Raw genomic sequence first — 22,673 nt, forward strand, 5'->3', positions numbered from 1 at the left:
CAAGCGCAGATACAGAGGTACAGGTGTACAAAAAGATTATAAAACAAGAAATAGAAATACGGAATATACATAGTGAATGAACATAGTGAATATACATAGTGAAGGGACATAGCGTGTACCGTCCGTCAATAAAAAAAAAAATGTAGTGTACAATAAATAGATGTAATATGTGCAGTCTAGTAAGTTTAAAGTTTAAAGTGCACCAGTGGTTAGGAGAGGTGGTTGCTCCACCTTAATCAACTACAACTAAAATCCTGCTTTACATTAATGCACGAGTAATAATAATCGAATAATATTATAGTACAAGGTAAAATAAGATAACCCTTTATTAGTCCCACAGCAGGGACATTTGACCAACAAATACACGGGAATACATACAGACAGGTACACTTTCACCTTCTCTGTCCCTATGAAAATAATCATCAAATAGGGTATTACTATTAACAAAAAATGAGTAAAGTAACACCTTCCTTAATCATTATGTTGGCCCATTTCAATAAGTATATGTATTTAAAGAAAGTACAGTGAATGCAAGACCAAACTTACACAATATGAAGAAATTAAACTGTCGATAAGTCATTATGAAACTTATAACTTGCATTAATGCATGAGTAATAATAATCTAATAATACAATAGTGCATGATAAGATAAAATAACATCATCCTTTATTAGTCCCACAGTGGCGAAATTTGAAGGATTACAGCAGCAAAGGGGGACAGTGCAAACAAGAGGCAGTAAAGACAAATAAAGATCTTATAAATAAGCAAGTATAAAGATATAGTCAGTAAGTAAACAGTAAAGTCTCGGCTTTCCGGGACTTACGACCATAAATATGTTGCCCTGGTGCATGCTGGGAGGCTGGGATACTAAATTATTTATAATTTTCTAATTAATTTGGACCTATTAACAACATTCAGTACAGTTAGTTTTAGTTTTAGAGCAACAACATACCAGATCACGGTCATCTGTGCCTATAAATAACATGCTCTCTCTCTCCCGCCCCATGACATTTATTTTTGTTTTCCTTTTGACGCATTCACTGTTACCTGCCTGTACTTAATTATTGTCCGGTATGCAAATGGGTTAAACTGATGCTACAAAGATACGTCAACCACCACCCACTTTAATCTCCTGCAGAGGTGAATCAGACATCACCTAACCGGTTTAATATGCATCTATTCTTAGAAGGACACGACTTATTCCTCTTCACTGAAGTCCAAAAAATGTAACAAGGCTTATACTCTCTAGTTCTAAACACAAATATACGTATGTGTGATAATTCATTATAGGCTCTGGACAAACAAACAAAAAACAGAGTCACAATAGCGAGAGGAATGAGAAGAAGACAAGAAAAATATACAATACAATACAATATACAATATACAACAAACATTCACAGTTTGCAGATGAATTCCTGCAGCTCTTAAAGGGATTTCTGTATGGGGGAAACATCATAATAACCCTTACCAAAATGAAGTTTATTCAAGTGTGCTATTAGTATACTTCTTTTGAACTTAAAATAAGAGGGTATACTTTCAGTTTACTTTTTATGTAGTTATCAGAGATATACTTAACAAAAGTATACTTAATTATACTTGGTTTAAACTGACAAGTATACAGAAAAGTCAGTATACTTGGCTTATACTGACAAGTATACTTAAAAGTCTAAGTATTCTTGGCTTATACTGAAAAGTATACAGAAAAGTCTAAGTATACTTGGCTTGTACTGACAAGTATACAGAAAAGTCTAAGTATACTCTGCTTATACTGACAAGTATACAGAAAAGTCCAAGTATATTTGGCTTATACTGACAAGTATACAGAAAAGTCTAAGTATACTTGGCTTATACTGACAAGTATACAGAAAAGTCTAAGTATACTTGGCTTATACTGACAAGTATACAGAAAAGTCCAAGTATATTTGGCTTATACTGACAAGTATACAGAAAAGTCTAAGTATACTTGGCTTATACTGACAAGTACACAGAAAAGTCTAAGTATACTTGCCTTATACTGACAAATATACAGAAAAGTTTAAGTATATTTGGCTTATAGGCCTACTTACTTAATCTTTTGATCAAGATATACTTAAGAAAAGTATAATTAGGTATTCTTGCCTTATAGGCCTACAGAAAAAAATACTTGGCTTGTAGTTGTGCTTACTTTTTGATAGAGTAGCCTATTACAGTCAAATCATCAAGTCAAATAGCAAAAGGAGCAAGTATCTTTATGTAATACATAAATCATTGACTAAGTACTATAAGTTAAAGTATACAAAGTATACTTTCCTAAACTAAAAAAGCAGAGATGCTCACAAGTCATTTCATTTGCAAGTCCAAGTCCAAGTTTCAAGTCTTTGGCTTTTACAGATTCTGTCTTGGCTCTCAGTCTCATGCAAACCGAGGCAACATTGAGATCAAATCACTGCAGAGACGTTTGAATATAAAACTGTGGCAAAAGGAAAGGACAGAAACATGGAGCTTTCAAAACATGGACGTATAATCAAAAACAACATTTTATAGAAGGAATTTACTTTATGGCTTAAGTTATATAAGCCACATACTTACGTCTGTGCATCACAGACACTCTCTTTGCACACTTCCAGATAAATAGTGGTAAAGTTTGACCTCTAGTGGACACTGTCATGGACAGGAGTTTATTTCAATGCTACAGCATGCATTATGGCCCTGAAGCAGGTTCAGTTTTAGAGCTAGAGTGAAGGTATGTATATCATAAGAAACTAGAAAACCGAAGGAATCCATTGGTACTAACTATGTCATACTAGTTTGTTGAGAAGGACCAAATTTAGCCTAATGCTCCAAAGTTAGGCTAAATTTTGGCAAGGAAAAGCTGGCATGTCGATGTTCAAAGGGGTCCCTTGACCTCTGACCTCAAGATATGTGATTGAAATGGGTTCTATGGGTACCCACGAGTCTCCCCTTTACAGACATGCCCACTTTATGATAATCACATGCAGTTTTTTTTAATGAATAATAAATAAATAATATAAATATATTGCAGTATAAACATATTTTCACCTATTCTAAAATGGTGTGTTTGAATATTTCTGCAAACTAGGGTCCCTAAACAGTCTTGGAATTACACAAATTGGGCATTACTGTAAAGCTGAGACTCTTGTGAATCCAATGAGCCCAACTGTATTCATTCGTGATGATGTTAGTCCCCATAGTAGCCATTTCATTGTAGTGAGACCATTTTTTGAAACTTGACTTAACTGTATAAAATGACCTGTGGTGACCTCTAAGATAATCACAGGTTCATGAAACATTACAATCACAAACTAGAGACTTAGAGCATTCATTGACACAATTTTCTGAGCAGGTTCTGAGACTGAAACTAAAGTTGAATGAACTTTCCTCACAGCAGCCGTTGCCAACTTGTCAAACGCAGGTGTAACTGGTGTTAACTGCTGCTTTGCATAGCAATAGGCCCTTTTCACAGCAGACATTTCCTAATTGCAGGGTAAACAATGGTGTAATTGATCAAATGAATTATGGTCCCGTTGTATGTGAAAGTGTGTCACAGCCATTCCAGTGAGCCAGCATGCACAATACCACAGCCCTGACCCACTTACGTATAAAGAACAAAGACCATAATGAATGTTATTTATTACACGTGTTCACCCTGCAATGACATGTGAAACTGGCTGCTGATAAAAAAAGACTGGGAAGCACTGTTTATATTTAGTAAGCATTAGTTTGGTGATGTGGAGGTGAAAACAGAGCTAAATGTGATGGAAAAGTGAACGTTTTTACATCTAGATTATAACTGCTGAGTATATATACATAACATGCATTTAGGACCTGCTTCACAATGAAATTAAGTCATTGAAACGTAGCTGAAACATTCGTTGTATGTAACCTAGACATCACTTTTAACCAATTTTTGCCGTTTTACTAGGGGTGGGAATCACCAGAGGCCCCACGATACAATATTCTCACGATACTTATGTCACGATACGATATTATTGCGATTTTTAAACATTTTGCGATAACATATATTGCGATTTATTAACTTTTTTCAACTGAAAATGATGCAGTTTGTCAATATCTGTTTCATCTAATAAGATAGTTTTCACTCTGTTCATCTCAGAGTTTTCATTCACATATATTGAGGTCAGACGTCAAGGGACCCCGTTAAAAATGTCAAACGCCAGTTTTTCCTCGCCAAAATTGAGCGTAACTTTGGAGCGTTATTTAGCATTCTTCCCGACAAGCTAACACGCTTTAAGACTATAGCTTTAAAACTGAGCCTAATACAATCTCTGAAAGACAGAATAGCAGCCAGAACTGCTGGCGGGCGTCGGATTGTTAAGAAATTAATAGTTTATATAATAAAAGATTGATACTTGACGTCCATGTATTGATTGCCAAAATATCGCAATACTATGCTGTATCGATTTTTCCCCCTGCCTTGTTTTAACCGAGATGCCTGATAGAGAAAACTAAAATAAATAAGTCAGAGACACAGAGTACCATGAAAACACTTTAAAGACCGACAGTAACTTCGATTTTTTTTTTTAATCCTTTGAATGAAGAAACATTTTATAATACAGAAACATAGGCAGAATTTTGCATTAAGGTCTTAAAGGGTAACTTCCATATTTTTCAACCTGGACATTATTTTCCCATGTTTTTGTGTCTAAGTGTCTAAGTAATGCAATTACTTAGCAATTTCTGAAATTGGTCCATCATTGAGGTCAAACGCTGTAACTGCCAGCAGTTATACGGGCTGCAATGTAATCATTTGGCGCAACTTGGTACCGTCATTGTACGTCCACTGAAAGTGCTTGTTTTTGTCACTGACAGGCTCAGATTGTTATTGCAAGTGTCTGACCACATTATGGAAAGGATCCTACAGAGAAATGAAACGTTTTTCTTTACCTTTCACTTGATCCGATCTGTTTATTATTGCGTCATGAAACTGAAGAATGTTTTATTTCCCTGTAGGGTCCTTTCCATAATGTTGTCAGACACTTATAATAACAATCTGAGCCTGTCGTGACAAAAACAAGCACTTATAGTGAACGTACATTGACGGTGAAGAGTTGCCCTGAGCGATTACATTACAGCCCGTTTAGTGGCTGCCGTCCGCGGCGTTCTCCCTCAATACTGGAACAATTTCAGAAATTGTTGTCCCCATTAGTCACTTAGACACAAAAACATGGGAAAGGTTGGAAAATACCAAAGTTACCCTTTAAAATGTACATATATATAAACAAAAACTGTGTTAAAAATTGCCTTTGAGTGATCGGAGTGAGGATCTGAACTTCGGTCACAAGAGAGATTGATGAAAACTTCACTGGCTATCATCTTTTGGTTTGATCTCCCCTCCTGAAGCACATCCAGCCACTCTCTTTATTATCTTAGGCTCAAAGCTACGATCATGACGACATCACACTTGCTTAAAATAAGTTAAAAATATAAAATTAAGTGTACAGAATATTGAGGACAGGTTTAGTATTATTCTAGCGTTGCAAAATGACATCCATCCCCACAGCTGGTGATACAACAACTAGCCACAACTATACTCCTCATTACCCCATGTGCCTCTCACAACTTATTGTCTGCAATAGGAAGCTATAAGACATGAAGTTTAGCAGGTTGCAGTAAATTCAGAATAACAACAGAACAAAAAAAAGGTTTTCTATATTGCTCTTGTTCGAAAAACGACTTCTAAAAGACAGTAATCCTCTCCTAAAAAATGGCTCATTTAATCCAGTTGCTCAAAATGCAAAATCCTACAGTAGAGTAGGTGCTGGTTCTAACGATAACGTGGCTGCACGATGAATTAGCAGATGGATTCTTGAATTATGGCCAATGGTTTTGTGAGGACAAAGTAAACTTGAATTTTGCCCTTTGACCCCCCAAATCTATTCAGATCATCCTCAAGTCCAAGTGGACGTTTGTGCCAAATTTGAAGAAATTCCATCAAGGTGTTCCTGAAACATCACGTTCACGAAAATGGTACTGACGGACATACGAATGGATGGACAGACGGACAACGAGAAAACATACTGCCTCTGGGCCGTGGCTGTCTCCGGCGCTGAAGCATAAAAACACACGAGAGATGTGCAGTCACCTAATGAGGCGTCATTACTCATTGGTCATGTTTTAAAGACATTAAACAAGACTAAGGGCCCTATTTTAATGTTTAGGGGGAGAGGGTCCGTTAGCTCTGAAGTAGCCAAGTCTACACACAGACGGATGATGAAAGGAGACGCCACAGAGGCGTTGGTGCAATGTGATCTCTCTGGTCACAGCAGTAATCAGAGGAGAGCTGAGAGCGCGCTGCAGGTTGATCAACACAGAATGATTGAGAGCCTTACTTCATTGTATTGCATTATATTTTGAAATTGTCACCTGCTGCCTGAATTTTGTGTTTTCCTTAACATAAAAAAAAAAATTCTCGTGCCGACACTGTATTTAACTGAGGAGGGAGAGCGCTGCTGAGTGTACACGTGTTGTGAACCTGCCTATGTAGGCGCATCTCACTATCTGAATAATGCGTCCTTTAAATAGCAGGAAAATACTGCGCCAGACTTTATACCAGGTTTTTGATGGTCAATGACGCAATCGCTTTCTGCTGCCTCAAGATAACAATGCATCAACAAAGCACCTGATCACACCTCATTTAAAGACCCTCATGGTTGCACAGATGGGCGCAAGTGCATTTACTACTTACACAACTTGGGCGCTGGGCATGAAAATGACAACTAGTTTACCATGTTCACAATGTTAGTTTCGCCCGTTAACATGCTAGCATTTTCTAATTAGACAAGTACAGCTGAGGCTGATGGGAATGCCATTAGTTTTGAAAGTATTTGGTCATAATTCAAAGTGCGGATTGTGGCGCTAGAGGAAAAGTCGGGATCATGAAAGTCATTAGGACTCATCCTCTGGGGAACATGAATATCTTTACAAAATTTCATGGTAATCCATTAAATAAATACCGACCAACCGACCAAGCGACCAACCGAAGGAGCGCCACTGCGATCCCTACAGTATCCCTAATCCATTTGTTCTTCACTGGTCTCTTTCCGCCTGTCCTTTTGTAGCCTAATTTATTATCCAATTTAGTCCTTTAGGATAGGAAAAGGATCAACATATTGTAGTATACTAAGGGAGAAAGAAGAGAAAGTGGAGGTGAGGTAGATGGGGGACGATGAGTTGAGGCCACTGGAGGATGAGGAGGAGACAAGGTTGCTTTGGATACTGCAGACAAAAGTGGTGAAATAGAGGCTGCTACTGGAAAGTTTGACAAAGCTGGTCCTGTTCCAGCTTCAACATCAAGAAATTTACACATGTTTCATGTTTGATACAATATCTGGTCTCTTGTTTTAGGGAAAACTAGTCCCACCCTGCTTGACAGGTCTAAAAATACTTTTAAAATTTGAAGGGAAACGGCACATCTTCATAAAAACCCTTGCTAAAGCAGACCAATGATGTTGTGATTTGTTGTAGCTGCTTTGGTGGGAAAAAGTCTGAATCAACCCGGGGAAAACACTAAGACTAAAAGATGTCTAGTCCTTCTACAGCTCCAAGATCAGATCAGACAGCGCATTCATGTCCGTCTCTGCCGGGTGGCACTGCAGCACCAGCGCCACCATGTTATCCTGACCCGGGAAAACCTGACAGAGCTGCTCTCTGAGGACGGCTGTGTCCTCTGGGCTCCTCTCTGCACCGAACTCCAGTCTCGAAGCTCCCAGCTGCCTCTGCTGGTGTCCCGTGTCCCATCCCTTCCCACGTCCCCTCCCTTTACTCTGGATACCTCCACCCAGTGTTCGGTCGCGGAAGTTCAGGACCTCTGTTTGGGAGCGCGTAGGTTTGACGGAAGGGAAAGCGGTGGCTACGCCGGCAAAAGAGTGGTTTCCTGGGCCGGGAGTCCTGAGAAGGAAATAAGGAACTTCATTCAGAGAACATAGTGCCATTATATTGAGTTATTTTTCTCACCTGAAACTAATTAAACTAAAACTAGCTTTCTGCAGAATATGTAAAAAATGGGAAAATGGAGAATGAGACTTCAAAGGAGGAATAGCTGCACCAGCTATTGTGACTTTCAATGGAAGTGTATGGAGGACATAAACTACCAAAATAAATAATGAATAAATAAATAAATGACGAATATGCATTTAAATGTACCAAAAATAATATTAAAAATAAATGTAGGCATTTATTATTCTTAATAATTTTCTTCTTTATTTACTTTACATTTGTATGAATTTCCCTTTCTATCTACCCTTCTATTCAATTTTCTCTTTTATTCATTTATTTATTTATCTATTAGTAAATAATGACTCGATAAATACATAAATATGTCATTAAATTAACCAAAAATTATATTAAAAAGATTATAGGCATTAATTATTATTTATATTTAAAATTTTCTAATAATTTGCATCTTTATTTATGTTTTTTTGTATTAATTCCCCTATCCATCCACTCTTCTATTTAATTTTCCCTTTTTTATTTATTTATTCATTTATTAGTAAATGATGACTCGATAAATAAATATGCCATTAAATGTACCAAAAATAATATTTAAAATTAATAGAAGCATTATTATTAATATTTAAAATAATAATAATTTGCTTCTTTATTTATTTACCTTTGAAATAATTCCCCTATTTATCTACTCTTCTATTAATTGTCCCTTTTATTTATATAATTATTAGTCAATAATATAATAGAAACATTAAATAAAGTAGTATATACAGTATATCACATATATAACTTACTGGATTGTCTCACAACATGTTAATGTACATCTTTGTTACTACGTAGGTATTGAAAATTATATAGGATGCATATTGTTGAAAAAAAGGATAATATGAAGGGTTTTGCTGTTCATGTTTTTGCAGACTTCTGTAACTGCAAGGCTATTTCTTTCGAGTTAGTGAAATATTCTGAACTATCGTCCAAATAAATAATTGAAAAAAATAATCTTTCTGAGCTACCCTGAAGAAAAAGCAGTAAAAGCATGAATGGATGAATTTAAAATATGCATGTGTGTCTATCATGTCTGTATGAGTGTGTGAGGCTGTTAATACCTGTGCTCTGTGCGTAGGAAGTCATCCAGGTGAGGCCCTCCTCTGCCCAGAGGGTCATCCGGCACCATGAAGAGATCCCCGACAAACGTGTACTGAAGAAGTCTGCGTGGAGAGGAAGCATGAGATGAGAAATATCGTATTTGTTTATTCATTCAGGGGAAGATTGTGAAATATTTTTTAATATATTTTTTTATCCAGCAACAACAAACCTTTACATACACATAAACCTTAGACGTACACTGTTACTATGGAGAACGGAACCTGTCAAAGTAAATAATAAATAAATAAATGACTCGATAAATAAATAAATAAATAAATATGTCATTAAATGTAGCAAAAATAATATTAAAAATATATGTAGCCATTATTTAATTGATAAAATGTGTCATAAAATGATATTTTTGTTTTAATTTGCTTCTTCATTTATTTATCTTTGTATTAATTCCCTTATTTATTTACTTTTTACTGCGTTACATTTACTTGACAGCTTTAGTTACTTTACAAATTAAGATTTTTTTGCATACATAATATGTAGAGCTTATAAAATATTGTTTTGTTATGAATTAAACTATTGTACCTAACAATATATACAAGAAGAGCTGAAACGATTAGTTGATTAATTTGATAAGCAGGTGAATGACATCTATTTTGATTATCATTTCAGTCATTTTTCATATAAAAATGCCAAATATTTCAAGGTTCGAGTTCCACAAATGTGAGTATTTGTTGCTTTCCCTTATAATTCCTTTAATAATTTTAATTTATTTTGAATAATTTTGAGTTTTACAACAAACAAAGACTTTTAAAAAAAAAAAATTCTATCAGAAAGCTTTCTCATGTATCATGTTATGAGGGATTGCATTACCAACAGTATCTGAACACAATACTCGATCCAAAATATACTTAAATTAAAGGAAAATTACTGATCATGGAGCTAAAAAAAATAAAATGTCTGGATGATATAACATAGTCCTGATCCAACTTCTAGGAAAGCTGTTACACTTCAGTGATGTGCAGTCTTTTTATACCTCTTTTTGATGATGTCCCTCCATACGAGGGACTCGTCTATAAGGTCTCTCAGGTTGTCGTTGGTTACGATCACTCCATCTGTCTTCTGTGCAAGCTGCAGCATTAGTCTGCGGAAACGGGGGGAAATGAAAGATCTCAAATCAGTCTGAAAAAGAAGTGAAAATGCTCTGGTCTTTGGCGCCTCACAGTGGTGCTCATAAACATTTATGAAGGACTAAAAGCAACAAATGCAGAGTCCCAGATCCAAACTGCATTACTCATCCTAAGCAGGTTTTGAGTATGTAGCGTGTTCACTCAAATACTCTCAAACCAGACAGAATGCACTAAATACGGTCCATTTTTTGAGTGTGCTGTGGATGCACACTATTCTCCCACAATGCAATGCACAAAGGAAACGGTTGTATGAAGGCTGCAGTTTGCCATGTTATGATTTGAGCATATTTTTTATGCGAAATGCAGTACCTGTGAGGGTTTCTGGACAATATTTGTCATTGTTTTGTGTTGTTAATTGATTTCCAAAAATAAATATAGACAGACATTTGCATAAAACAGCATATTTGTCCACTCCCATGTTGATAAGAGTAGGAAATACTTAACAAATCTCCCTTTAAGGTATATTTTGAACAGATAAAAAAAAAAATGCGATTCATTTGCGATTATTTGTGATTAACTATGGACAATCATGAGATTAATTGCATATAATAATATTTTATTACATTATATTTTGTAACATTTTAATCGATTAACAGTCCTAGAATATAGTAGTTTTATGTTAATTATCTTGAGTTCTTTTGTGAATGACACCAGTAAATTTATTTTTATACACTCTTAATCTCTAGGCCTCTGTTTCCACCTGCTAAAACAACACAGACACACGACTGGCACACTTTTTAAAGCATCAGTGTGTCTACAGTACCTGTCGTCATAGGAGCTGATCCTCTTGCCCTGCACCTCTCTGGAGGGCGTGTAGGAGAGCAGGCCCAGCTTCTGTAGCTCCGTCAGATAGTGCTGCTCTGAGAGGGCAGGAACAAACAACGCTATGTTTAGTCTGCACACAACGCCCACACACTCACATGTTCGCTCAACTCACTCATTTGTTTTCTTCTCCTTGCGTGTGACTCAGACGCAAATACAAGTAGCACACACGCACGAGGCCTTTGTCATTTTAAAACCACATTGTGCATTTAACAAAAAGTAACCTTGGCAGCGGAGCTAGACTGCAAACAGTTTGTATTGGCTTTCAAAAATGTTTAACAAAATGCGAGCGGAAATAGCTGATCAATTGATAAATAAAGTTGGACATAAATTAGTTTTCTAATTAAAATATTTGTGAAAAGGAAACAAAATAGGTATTATGGAATAAAGAGGACTAAATGCATTTTTTTTTCCAATGACAGGATTTACATCTTATTTCATGTCTCAGCTTATTTTCTATAAATCTCATATATTTTACATTACAAGTATATTACAATATTTAAAAAAATGCACCATTTCATGTAGTAAATGGGACAAAACATGCAGGTGCATGGACACCAAAAATAAATAATATAAATTAACATGCATAGGTGTATTTCTTTTTTTCATTAATTTTCCATGCCATCCTCACAAGATTGTATAAACATACATTATACATTCGGAAGTACAAAAAAGAAAGAGGAGCAATGAGAGTATATGTATTTAAACAGCCTGTTTGCACGAATAGGCGTAAAAACAAATTGTGTTCTGGTAACACAGTGGTACTTGGATTAGTAACTGTAATATCATTCCTGTGTTGGAAATTGTAATCCATTTGCACTACTCGTTACTGGGGAAAGTAATAATATTACAGTAACACTGGAGATATCAAGTTTACAATACTACATGAGAGACAGAAAGTGCTACCTTTGATCTTGGGGTCGCTCTTCTGTCTCCACTGTGGCAGCAAGGCGCTGATGTGACGATGACCTCGGTCCCAAAAGTGCTGGACGGCCAGAGCGATTCCTCGACAGGAGAAGAAGTGACCCAACCCATGGCTGTGGAAAACATGGAACAGTATATGCAGAGTTAAAGTGGTTATTCCTTTTGTTACTGTACAGGAAGTGTGGCTTTTTCTTTGTCCAGCAGCAGCTCTTTAACCAACAACCAAATGGGACTAATGGAAATGAACTCTTCTATAACATCATCAGTGTCCAATAATGTTTGCAGGGAAAAAACTTGCTATTCTGAAGTCTAATACCAAGCTATTAAAGGTACTGTGTGGAGTTTTTGACCACTAGTAGCGCTATGGAGCAAGGTGATGCAACACATAGTCCTGCTGTTGGTTTAACGCTATTCTGCTTGAAAATACTTTTTACGAGGAGGGAAATGTATTCAACATGTTTGTTAGATCTCAAGGATGAACACGATGAGTTTTGGTGAGAAACAATGAATGTAAACATAACTTTTTTAGTTTGCAAGGAAACTCCACAGGGCACCTTTAAGACATTAATCTGAGCGTATAGTTCGTGTCATTTTGTACCATCATATTGTGGTGTAATATGCTTTTATATTTAATTTTTAAGGGGAGACACTATAGGCAAAATCATAGTTTTTAATGCACTGGTCAATTTTCTTCTTTCAGACTAGTGGAAAGAAAACATCCAAAATACACATTTAGGTGTTTATTTTAGTACTTTGTCTATTTGCGTCTGTTGATTTCTCAAACGTATAGCATTAGATAATGCCTCATTTGCATATTTAAACATGAAATTTCAGAAAATTTAAATTTAAATGAATATTTTAATAAATTTAAATATTATTCTTAATGTAAGTAATCAACTAGGGAGGTTTCAAGTTGGTATCTGTTAGTTTAAGTTTTACCATATTCACCTATAGTGCCTTTAAAATGTATTACATTTTACAATACATATCTTTAAAGGCTGTTTTTGAGTTGTTTTTTCCTCAGACACTGAGCCAGAAATCTCCACTTCAGTAGCACTTACATCCACCAAACTTCCCAGTTTTATTCCTGTCTATATTCTGAAGGTTTTTATAGAGGGGTTTGTTCATATATCATTCATAGCCTGATTAATAGAACATTTTATTCCTAAAAACATGGCGAAAATGTACGATAAAAAGAGATATCTTTAAAAACGTTCGACTCTAATATGTCAACAAAATGAAACAGTGATGTTGAACCTGGCTTTATCCAATGTTCAGATTTCTGTTCTGGATATTTAGGCAAATTAGCTCATATTTGACGAGACAATGCTTAATGTGCATATTTAAACATTCATTTTCAGAAAACTTGTTATACAAAAAATAATTGTCTTAATGTCAGTAATCAACTGGGGAAGTTTCATTGTGACATTGTGTCACCTTAAGGTCAGAACAATCCCTTATATTTAACCATCTTTCCTCAAACAGACACACAATCTAAATGCCAGTGCCATACAGTATTAACCCTAATAATATATTAGTTAGCATATTATAAAATATATATATTAGAGAATGTTTGACTCTGACCTCATGGCCACGTTGCTCCCGTCAATAATGATCGTCCTCACTTTCTGGTTGCCAGGTTTGTCTGTTAGCTGGAGGTCGAAGGGCATCTGCAAGCCTTCCATGAAACGCTGCTCGCCCGTCACAACCACCGAAGAAGCGGCCATGAAGCCCCGCCTTTCCCTCGCTCTGGTGGGAGACAAGTCGTTCCTAGTGAAGATGGGGAATTGAGGGGCTTGGAGCGCTTGTTTTAAGGTGACAGAAGACTGGGGCTTTGGCTTTAAGGCGTTGTCTTGGGTCGGATGGTTTTGTTTGGAGGTGGATGGATTGGGCCAGGTGATGGTTTGGCCATATTGTTTGTTGGATGGGAAATTGGTGAGTGGTGAATCTAGGGCTGGGGGATAAGTCGGCATGGGTGGCCCTTTGACTTCAGGAAGGACGACTTGGTGTGAGTTTGTGAGTTTATGGAATTTAATGAACTCAGATACAGTTAGATTTGGCACTTCTACCCGTCTTTTATCATCGGATTTTCTCTTTACTGCAATTTCTCTTGTTTTGTCCTCAGATGGTGCAACTTTTGCTCCCTCTTTCTCCAGCACCACATCATCCATCTCTCTGGGCTCGTCCCTGAAGGCGTCTGTCTCTTTGCTCCCCTCTCTCTGCAGCTCCAGGAGCAGCTGGTGAGTGGATCGATCGGGCAACATGTTGTAGACTTTGGCCACTTTCTGCTCCATGTACCCGCAGCTGGCTGCCGCTTTCTTCACCACTCCCAGGACAAAGTCTTCCTCGTGTCCTTCCTCTTTTTCCTCGGCACTACCTTTTCCCTTCGTCGCTCCGTCTCCCCCGCGAACGTCTACCACCTCTCCGTTACTACTCATCACCTCGTTTCCTTCTACTTCCATTTCTACGTCTTCTCTGTGCTCCGTCTCGCAAGGTCGGTTCCTCTCTCCTCCTCCTCTCTCTTGATTTTTCTCGGCCTGCTCCCGGTCGCTGCGATCCTGCTCCTGCTGAACCACGTCCAGTATCTGCGAGGCCTCTTTAGCCCCCGTTCGGTCGAGGACCCGTTTCACGACGTCCTCCGTGTACCCCATGGCTGTGAAGAACTTCAAAAGAAGCCAAAACTCCTTGTTTCCCACCGACAACTGCAGCTCCTTCTCTTCATCCTCGCCCCGTCCCTCTTTCGCCTCGGTAACTAACGCTGCCGCCTGCTCCTCTTCTCCCACCTCCTGTGGAGAATGCATGAGTCTTTCCTCAGCACCCTCTGCCCGCCCTCGGGCGCTTGCAGACGTAGATAAAAACTGAAATAAGGAGTCCTCTTTCCCTGAACCTGCAGTCATCCCTTCAACCCACCGATCACCAGTCCTTAAGGGCTCAGGAAGTGTGTACGTAATGGCGGAGGGTTTGTCCCATCTAACCTCCGAATCCTCATGTGACCTTGTTACCCCTGCATTTCCGTCTGTCAGCGCCACGCTGGGGCTTAGTCCGAGCCCCGATTCTTTCACCAAATCCAGCAGGATTTCCTTCACTGATCCCGGCAGCACCAGCAGATCCAGGATGTGCTTGTCCTCCCATTTCTCCACCAGAGTTTTGAACGCTCGGCGTGAATCCAGAGATTCGCCGGGGCCTCTGTCTCCAGCTTCAGGGCGTCTGGACTGTGTGCCCTCATACCTCTCCACCAGGTCTGTAATAAGGGAGTAGGCTCGCACCACCGGCTCGGCAAGACCGGATATAAGCAGGGATCCTGTAGAGCCAACCTGGAGACAGAACAGAATGAGATTAACAAAGAACGTATATTGATAAGAAGTGAAAGTCAATTGTTTGTTCCAGCGCCCAGCAGCGGAGCTATGCTTCCACCATTCTGGACTGAAAGCGAAAATTACTCCCTTTAACCTTAAAATAAACTTTCACACACATTATTATTGGTACTTTAGAATATTCTCAGCTGAGGTTCACTACTTACCTCCATTTTTATACTGAAAACTATCCATCACATGACACACAAGAGTTTGAGGATCATGTCTTCTTTGAAATAAAAGTCAAGTTGAAAAACCCTGTACTAGTTCACTAGGGGTGAAGACACATGCATACGGGATTTCTAAGTAATTTGTAAAGATAAATAGGAACTAATAGTGAAAAAGAAAGTTTTCAGAAGTGATAAAACTTCCCTGAGTTGTATTTTGACGTTCTTTGTTAATAATAGGCTAAAAATTCCCAGTGGCAATATCACAGTGTTACTTCATAAGGGGTGTGACATATTTTTAACTGATGGCATGACATTGACTAATAATGTAATTTCTTTTAAGAATGATATCACGTTATTAGTCAATATCATTATTGCATCATCAGTAGAAAAAAAATGATAACTAAGTATGCTGATGGGGGATTTGCACAATGACGGAAGTGAGTGTACTCCTTTTTGGAGTCATAACTCAAATGTCAAATGTGAACACCCAGACAAACTACATATATCTCTAAATGCAGCGCGACTTCTACTTTCAGAAGATACCAGTATCTCTGACGTCCATCGCAAATAAACGTCCATAAATCTGCTTAGAAATCGTAAAATAAAGATGCTTATAAATCCAGAACTTGCCTGAGAAACATCATGTTTTTAAGTTTTCTTCAATATCAAAGTAATCCAGTGACACTTGGATGTACATTAATGGCTACATTGCAAACGGGAACTGCTAATACCAAATTCGGCTTACTTTTAATGGGGATAATTTACCAAAATGTAAATATAGGCAAAAAAATTGGGCCCATAATTTTCTCACTTTTCTGTTTTTTACGGCTCGCCACCTTTATTCTGGTAAGTTCCAACCTTTTATGAATGTAGATATAAATGTTATGATGTAGCCTAAACAAAGATCCAGAATGCAACACTCACCACTATATGCGCCGAGGTGTTTCTTGTCAGGCAGTCCATGAACAGCCCTCTGGCTCCGCAGAAGATGCAGTGAAGAACCCCGGGATAAGAAACCTCCTGCTGCTCCTCCTGGTTCACAAATCCTTTCACGAATAACTACAAAACACAAATATTTAACATCATTATTGTATTGTTGTATTATTACTGTAGTAGTGCTGAAATACTGTAGTAGTAGCAGAAAAAAAATCTAAATTATGTGTCATTTTGGGGGTAAAAATCATCCAAGTTCATCGTATAATATCACAACATGACGATCCATTATTTGCAACGAAAACAGCAACAATGTCCACTTACTCGCTTGTTCTCGAGCTTTCAATTGTATCACATGGTCTTCATCAGCAGATATAGTTTGCTCGCTGCAGATGCTCAAATGTGCCATTATTATGATTATTATTATTATTATACTGTATAAAGGAACGTTTGAACATCTACACTTCAAAACCGAGCAAATTCTATCTGCAGATGTTGACTGTATAATTGTAAAAGTGTTAAATAAAATGATGTAACTGCAGTTTTTTTTTATGTTTGGTTTATATTGATAATTTCAATAAAGCAGACTCACAGAGTGTGTTTTTAGACTGACCACCCTTACTGTATGATGTAAAAAATGGAAACTTTTAATAGTTAAAAGGCTGCTATACATTCAGAAGAAGGTTCAAATGTTTATATACAGATTTCATTGCTGCGGTTTGTCTTAAAATAATAGTCAGGTACCCATATGAGCATTGGAAACTTGTTTTTGCTTGCTGTAATCATTACTGTTGTTCAAACTGACCATTGGGGATAAAATCCAGTCCTTCCTTCAATGCAGAAATGTTCTGAAAAGTTTATCTGTAGCTAATACGAGGCTTCAGACAAATCTATCTTCCAACGTTACAGTCTATTTAGTATGAAATCCCCTCTTTGTGTTTTGTGCAGCTCAACAAGGAAACACTGTCCAGGGAAACACAAGGGAAATACCCACTTAATTTGACTAACTCAGACTCCTGAAGCCTCATTTAGCTTCAGATAAATGTCTGAGTGTATTTCTTGTAATGAATGTGCATGATGAATGAATCTTTTAATGTCCAATATGAACAGGAGGAATGATTACAGCAAGCACAACCTGTTTCAATGACTGCGTTTACATGCACACTAATATTCCACTATTATCCGACAATATTCTGAATTTAATACGGGTCATGTACAACAGCATATTCTGAATTAGGCCTTATTCCGAGTAGAGGATTTTCCGATTTAGACATGTGGGATATGCAGATATTATTCAGGTTTTAGGAGCATTCTTTGAATATGTATACAGCGCCTTCAGAATATGCATCTCAATTCAGGATTTACGGCATCTTTCCTGTTTACAGCCTGCTCTGTGCGTTGTACACAAACCAACTAGCCGACAGTTTGCAGAGATGGATGCCCAAAAGAAAAGCCCACATTTCAAGTTGGAAAAAGAAACACGACTACTTTTAAAAGTCATGAAAGACTCGGATAACAACAGGTTTTTGGATAAGCGCAATTATCACAACGCCGACCTTTTCAAGAAGGTGGTTGAAGGAATGAAAGAGTGAGGCTGTGTTCGCACTGTCGAACAAGTTCACCACCGGCTGCATGTAAACGGTAATGCTAGTGGAATATTTATTTTCATTAGTCATGTAAACAGCTTAGTAGGAATATTGTCTAATTCAGAATAAGGACAAAAACCTGAATATTTTGTGCATGTAAATGTAGTCATTGTTCACACAGGTACCTGACTGTTTAAAGACAGACTTTCAGAGCTTCCACCCCTTCATTTGTATTATTTGCACCAGAATTATGCTAATGATTGCAAGCCAAAAAAACACTTGTGGTTATATGCAATGACCTTTAAAGGGTGCACTAAAGATCACAGCCAGGTTTGTACTTTTCTCTGTCGTCTGTGGATTATTTCCTTAGGCTTCATAGTTTCATATGATGCCAGTATCTTCACCCTAACCCTCTAACTTTAAAGCTGAGCCTGCTACAATCTAAAAAACGCAAGTTGCATTAATGTGTTAAAGAAATTTGTATATATACATATTCAGTATATGTATTAGAGCTGCAATGATTAATTAATTGTTTGAATAGTTGGCGATTAATGTATGAGTTGGCATAATCGATTAATCGGTTTATGCATTTTTTTCAAAAGTCAAAATTTTCTGATTCCAGCTTCTTAAATGTGAATATTTTCTGGTTTCTTTCCTCCTCTATGACAGTAAACTGAATATCTTTGAGTTGTGGACAAAACAAGACATTAGAGGACGTCATCTTGAGCTTTGGGAAACACTGATCGACATTTTTCACCATCATTTTATAGACAAAACAACTAATCGATTAATTGAGAAAATAATCAACAGATTAATCAACAATGAAAATAATCGTTAGTTGCATATATGTATGTACAATATATATATTTATAGCCTCGCATATCTGCTTGACAATCATGTGATTACAGGCTTTTATTGTCTTGTTATTGTACGAGGACACGTGCTGCTCAGTGGAGCGACTTCACACTAGTGTAGCGACCAAACAAATAAACTTTGCAGTTCAGTTTTACTAATAACAGAATTCATTTTTTCATTTTGTGCTGTCAGTCATTCTGTCAGCAGGTTGACACATGTTTGGACCGAAACTCCACTCAGACTTATTAATCAACATTTAAAATCCCTCGATGAGTCATTTACGAGGAACAGTGCACTCACACTACCAGTAATGTCAATGACAACTTCCCACATGAATGGTGACAAACCTGTTCACAATCTGGACTAATTTCAGAATAAGGATTGTGTGTTTTTATTCATATTAATCTAAAAGAAATGTCATTATTGTACAACTTTTTTGGGAGCAGAAGCTGTTGGGCAATATTGCTCAAGGTATTGACTCAACTCTTATCTCACTGTGTGCTATCAAACAAACAAACCATGGCTTACTTTGGCAGTTTTCACGTTGTTGCTCTGCCCTCGTAGTTTCAGCCATATCTGCCCGTTGTTGCTCGGAGACAAATCATCCGCCCCGATCCCGAACGTCACCCTGAATATCCGCTCCACGGTGGCGTGCAGGGAGATCAGAGATGCCCGCAGCATCCCGGCACACGCCATCTCATCCTCCACCTCTGGTTCTCCACCACCTCCATCACTTCTCTCCTCGTCCATCCCTCGTTCTTAAATCGCCGTCAAAAGTCGAACATACTGTTGAAAAACACAACAATGAAGTTATTTCTTAATGTACATAAAGGAAAAATAACAAAATGAATTTTATTAAAGTGTGCAACTTCATTTATGTGATATTTATATGTTGTGCTCCTATTTTTGTCTACTACATTTAGATTTGATCAGCCTCTTCTGGCAAAGAGCGATGTGTATCAAACTGTCTTAAAATCCACATGTTAAACATTGATAATTAACAACCCAAGTATAATGTTAGAGTTACTGTTCGTTTTGTTTCTGAATTAGGTAATAATGATCATTTTAAATTTACATCGTAATTAAAAGTTAATGTTTTTGATTTAAAAGCAACATTTTAAATAATAATAAAAATACTTGTTCCAACTTGTGTTTCCTTCTGTTAAAAAGAAAGTGTGAAGTGTTTGTTACAGAGTGAAGCGTTCAGTAACACTAAGCGTGGGCGCTGCTGCTGCGATTTCCAAATGACATTTAGGTCAACCTACAGTACATCTTCAGCCGGCATTTACTGTACTTACAGTATTTATGAAAGGAACTCTGTATTCTGCATATACAAGCTGTATACGTTCATATCTATAAATAATAGAGCTGCAACGATTAATCGATTAGTTGTCAACTATTAAAATAATCATCAACTATTTTGATATATCAGGCCTCAATGACAGCATAACAATATAAAAACGATAATAAATAAACCTATAGAACATATATCAGGCCTCAATGACAATATAACAATATAAAAATGATAATAAATATACCTGTAGGACATATATCAGGCCTCAATGACAGTATAACAATATAAAAATGATAATAAGTATACCTATAGGACATATATCAAGCCTTAATGACAATATAACGATATAAAAACAATAATAAATACACCTATAGGACATATATCAAGCCTTAATGACAATATAACGATATAAAAACGATAATTAATACACCTATAGGACATATATCAGGCCTTAATGACAATATAACGATATAAAAACGATAATAAATACACCTATATAACATATCAGGCCTTAATGACAATATAACAATATAAAAACTATAATAAATACACCTATAAAACATAAATCAGACCATAATGACAATGTAACAATATAAAAACGATAATAAATACACCTACAGAACATATATCAGGCCTCAATGACAGTATAACAATATCAAAAAGGTAATAAATACATCTATAGAACATATCATAATAACGTAAAATATATAACATATAACATATATAACATACCAGGCCATAATTACAGCATAACAATATAAAAATGATAATAAATACACCTATAGAACATATCATAATAACATAACATATATAACATATCAGGCCTTAATGACAGCATAACAATATAAAACTATAATAAATACACCTATAGGACATATATCAGGCCATAATGACTGTATAACAATATAAAAACTATAATAAATACACCTATAGGACATATATCAGGCCATAATGATTGTATAACAACATAAAAACTATAATAAATACACCTATAGGACATATATCAGGCCATAATGACTGTATAACAATATAAAAACTATAATAAATACACCTATAAAACATAAATCAGGCCTCAATGACAGTATAACAATATCAAAAAGGTAATAAATACATCTATAGAACATATCATAATAACGTAAAATATATAACATATAACATATATAACATATCAGGCCTTAATGACAGTATAACAATATAAAAACGATAATAAATGCACCTATAGGACACATATCAGGCCTCAATGACAATATAACAATATAAAAACGATAATAAATGCACCTATAGGACATATATCAGGCCTCAATGACAATATAACTATATAAAAACGATAATAAATGCACCTATAGGACATATATCAGGCCTTAATGACAATATAACTATATAAACACGATAATAAATGCACCTATAGGACATATATCAGGCCTCAATGACAATATAACTATATAAAAACGATACTAAATGCACCTATAGGACATATATCAGACGTTAATGACAACAAGACTGTGTCAAATTAAAGTAGTGGACTAAAATGTAGAGCAGTAGAAGTATAAAGTAATAAAATGGAGCACCTGATAAGCATAGCCTACCTGGTAAACAAGTACATGTAGTGTCTCCTTATTATTATTATAATGACATAGTATGTGCAACTTGTTTGACTCCTATTTATAGGACATCTGCTCAAATAAGAGAGAAAACTGTTTAAGTTGTGTAAAACATGTATCTTTATGTAAATAGACCAAAGAAAGAAAGAATAAAAATATAGTGTAGGTATTCTTACGTGAGGTCGATGATCTGTCTGTAAAGTTTCGCTTCTTCTTCCAGCAGCTCCACAGAAACTCACAGCTTCGCTTCTTGTGCTTCCGCTTCAGTAAAACAACAACATGGATCAGACCAAAGTTCAACCCGTTGCTATAATAAACACAGAAAAAGAAAAAGCACGGAAGAAAGAAACACAACACGGTTCCTTCCTCTGCCTCTGCTGCTGCTGGATGAGGAAACACACACACACTCATCATATAACACCACCAGTGGAAACCCAGAAGACAAAACCGAAACTAAACGAAAAAACAGCTCATGGGAGGTGTAGTTGTTGCTTGGATTGAGTGTCGCTGTTAAAAACAAAAATAAAATTATTTAAATTTAAATTTAAATTTAATTCATTCCTTATACGTGGACTCGTATACTTTGTTAGAATAAAACTTAAAAGCCAAAAAATAAAATAAAATTTTAATTATATTTTTTTCTGCATATATTAAATTATTTTTGCATATAATATGCTATAAAAGTGAGCATATATATTCTGTTTATATGTGTATAAAATGTTTTGTGTGTGTGTGTGGGGGTCAAACAGGAGATAAAGGGAATTTCCAGTGACGTCAGAAATGGGGGTTTTTCTGTCTTTTTTTTTTTTTTTTTTTTAACTCTTAGTTGACTGGCTGCTCAGTGACACAGACATGCTTTGTAAAGGAGATACTGTGGGGTCT

The 22,673-nt window shown here is 36.5% G+C and overlaps 1 protein-coding gene across 2 annotated transcripts; it reads right to left on the minus strand.

The window, feature by feature from the left end:
- Positions 1 to 4,523: 4,523 nt before the first annotated feature.
- Positions 4,524 to 22,460, minus strand: khnyn (KH and NYN domain containing). Of its 2 annotated transcripts, XM_074623527.1 has the most exons (10): positions 21,968 to 22,460; positions 21,777 to 21,863; positions 19,425 to 19,682; positions 16,447 to 16,581; positions 13,584 to 15,313; positions 11,982 to 12,112; positions 11,017 to 11,113; positions 10,100 to 10,207; positions 9,072 to 9,173; positions 4,524 to 7,908 (listed from the first exon to the last, which is right to left on the minus strand). In XM_074623527.1, the coding sequence occupies exons 3-10, from the start codon at positions 19,644 to 19,646 to the stop codon at positions 7,554 to 7,556; spliced, it is 2,880 nt and encodes a 959-aa protein (XP_074479628.1). In that variant the 5' UTR covers positions 19,647 to 19,682; positions 21,777 to 21,863; positions 21,968 to 22,460; the 3' UTR covers positions 4,524 to 7,553. The 2 variants fall into 2 exon arrangements, with proteins under 2 accessions (XP_074479628.1, XP_074479627.1); XM_074623526.1 differs by lacking the exon at positions 21,777 to 21,863 and having other exon boundaries at positions 21,968 to 22,459.
- Between the last annotated feature and the right edge of the window lie 213 nt (positions 22,461 to 22,673).

Source organism: Sebastes fasciatus, chromosome 22 (assembly GCF_043250625.1).
Source record: "Sebastes fasciatus isolate fSebFas1 chromosome 22, fSebFas1.pri, whole genome shotgun sequence".
In the NCBI taxonomy this organism is placed as follows: Eukaryota; Metazoa; Chordata; class Actinopteri; order Perciformes; family Sebastidae; genus Sebastes; species Sebastes fasciatus.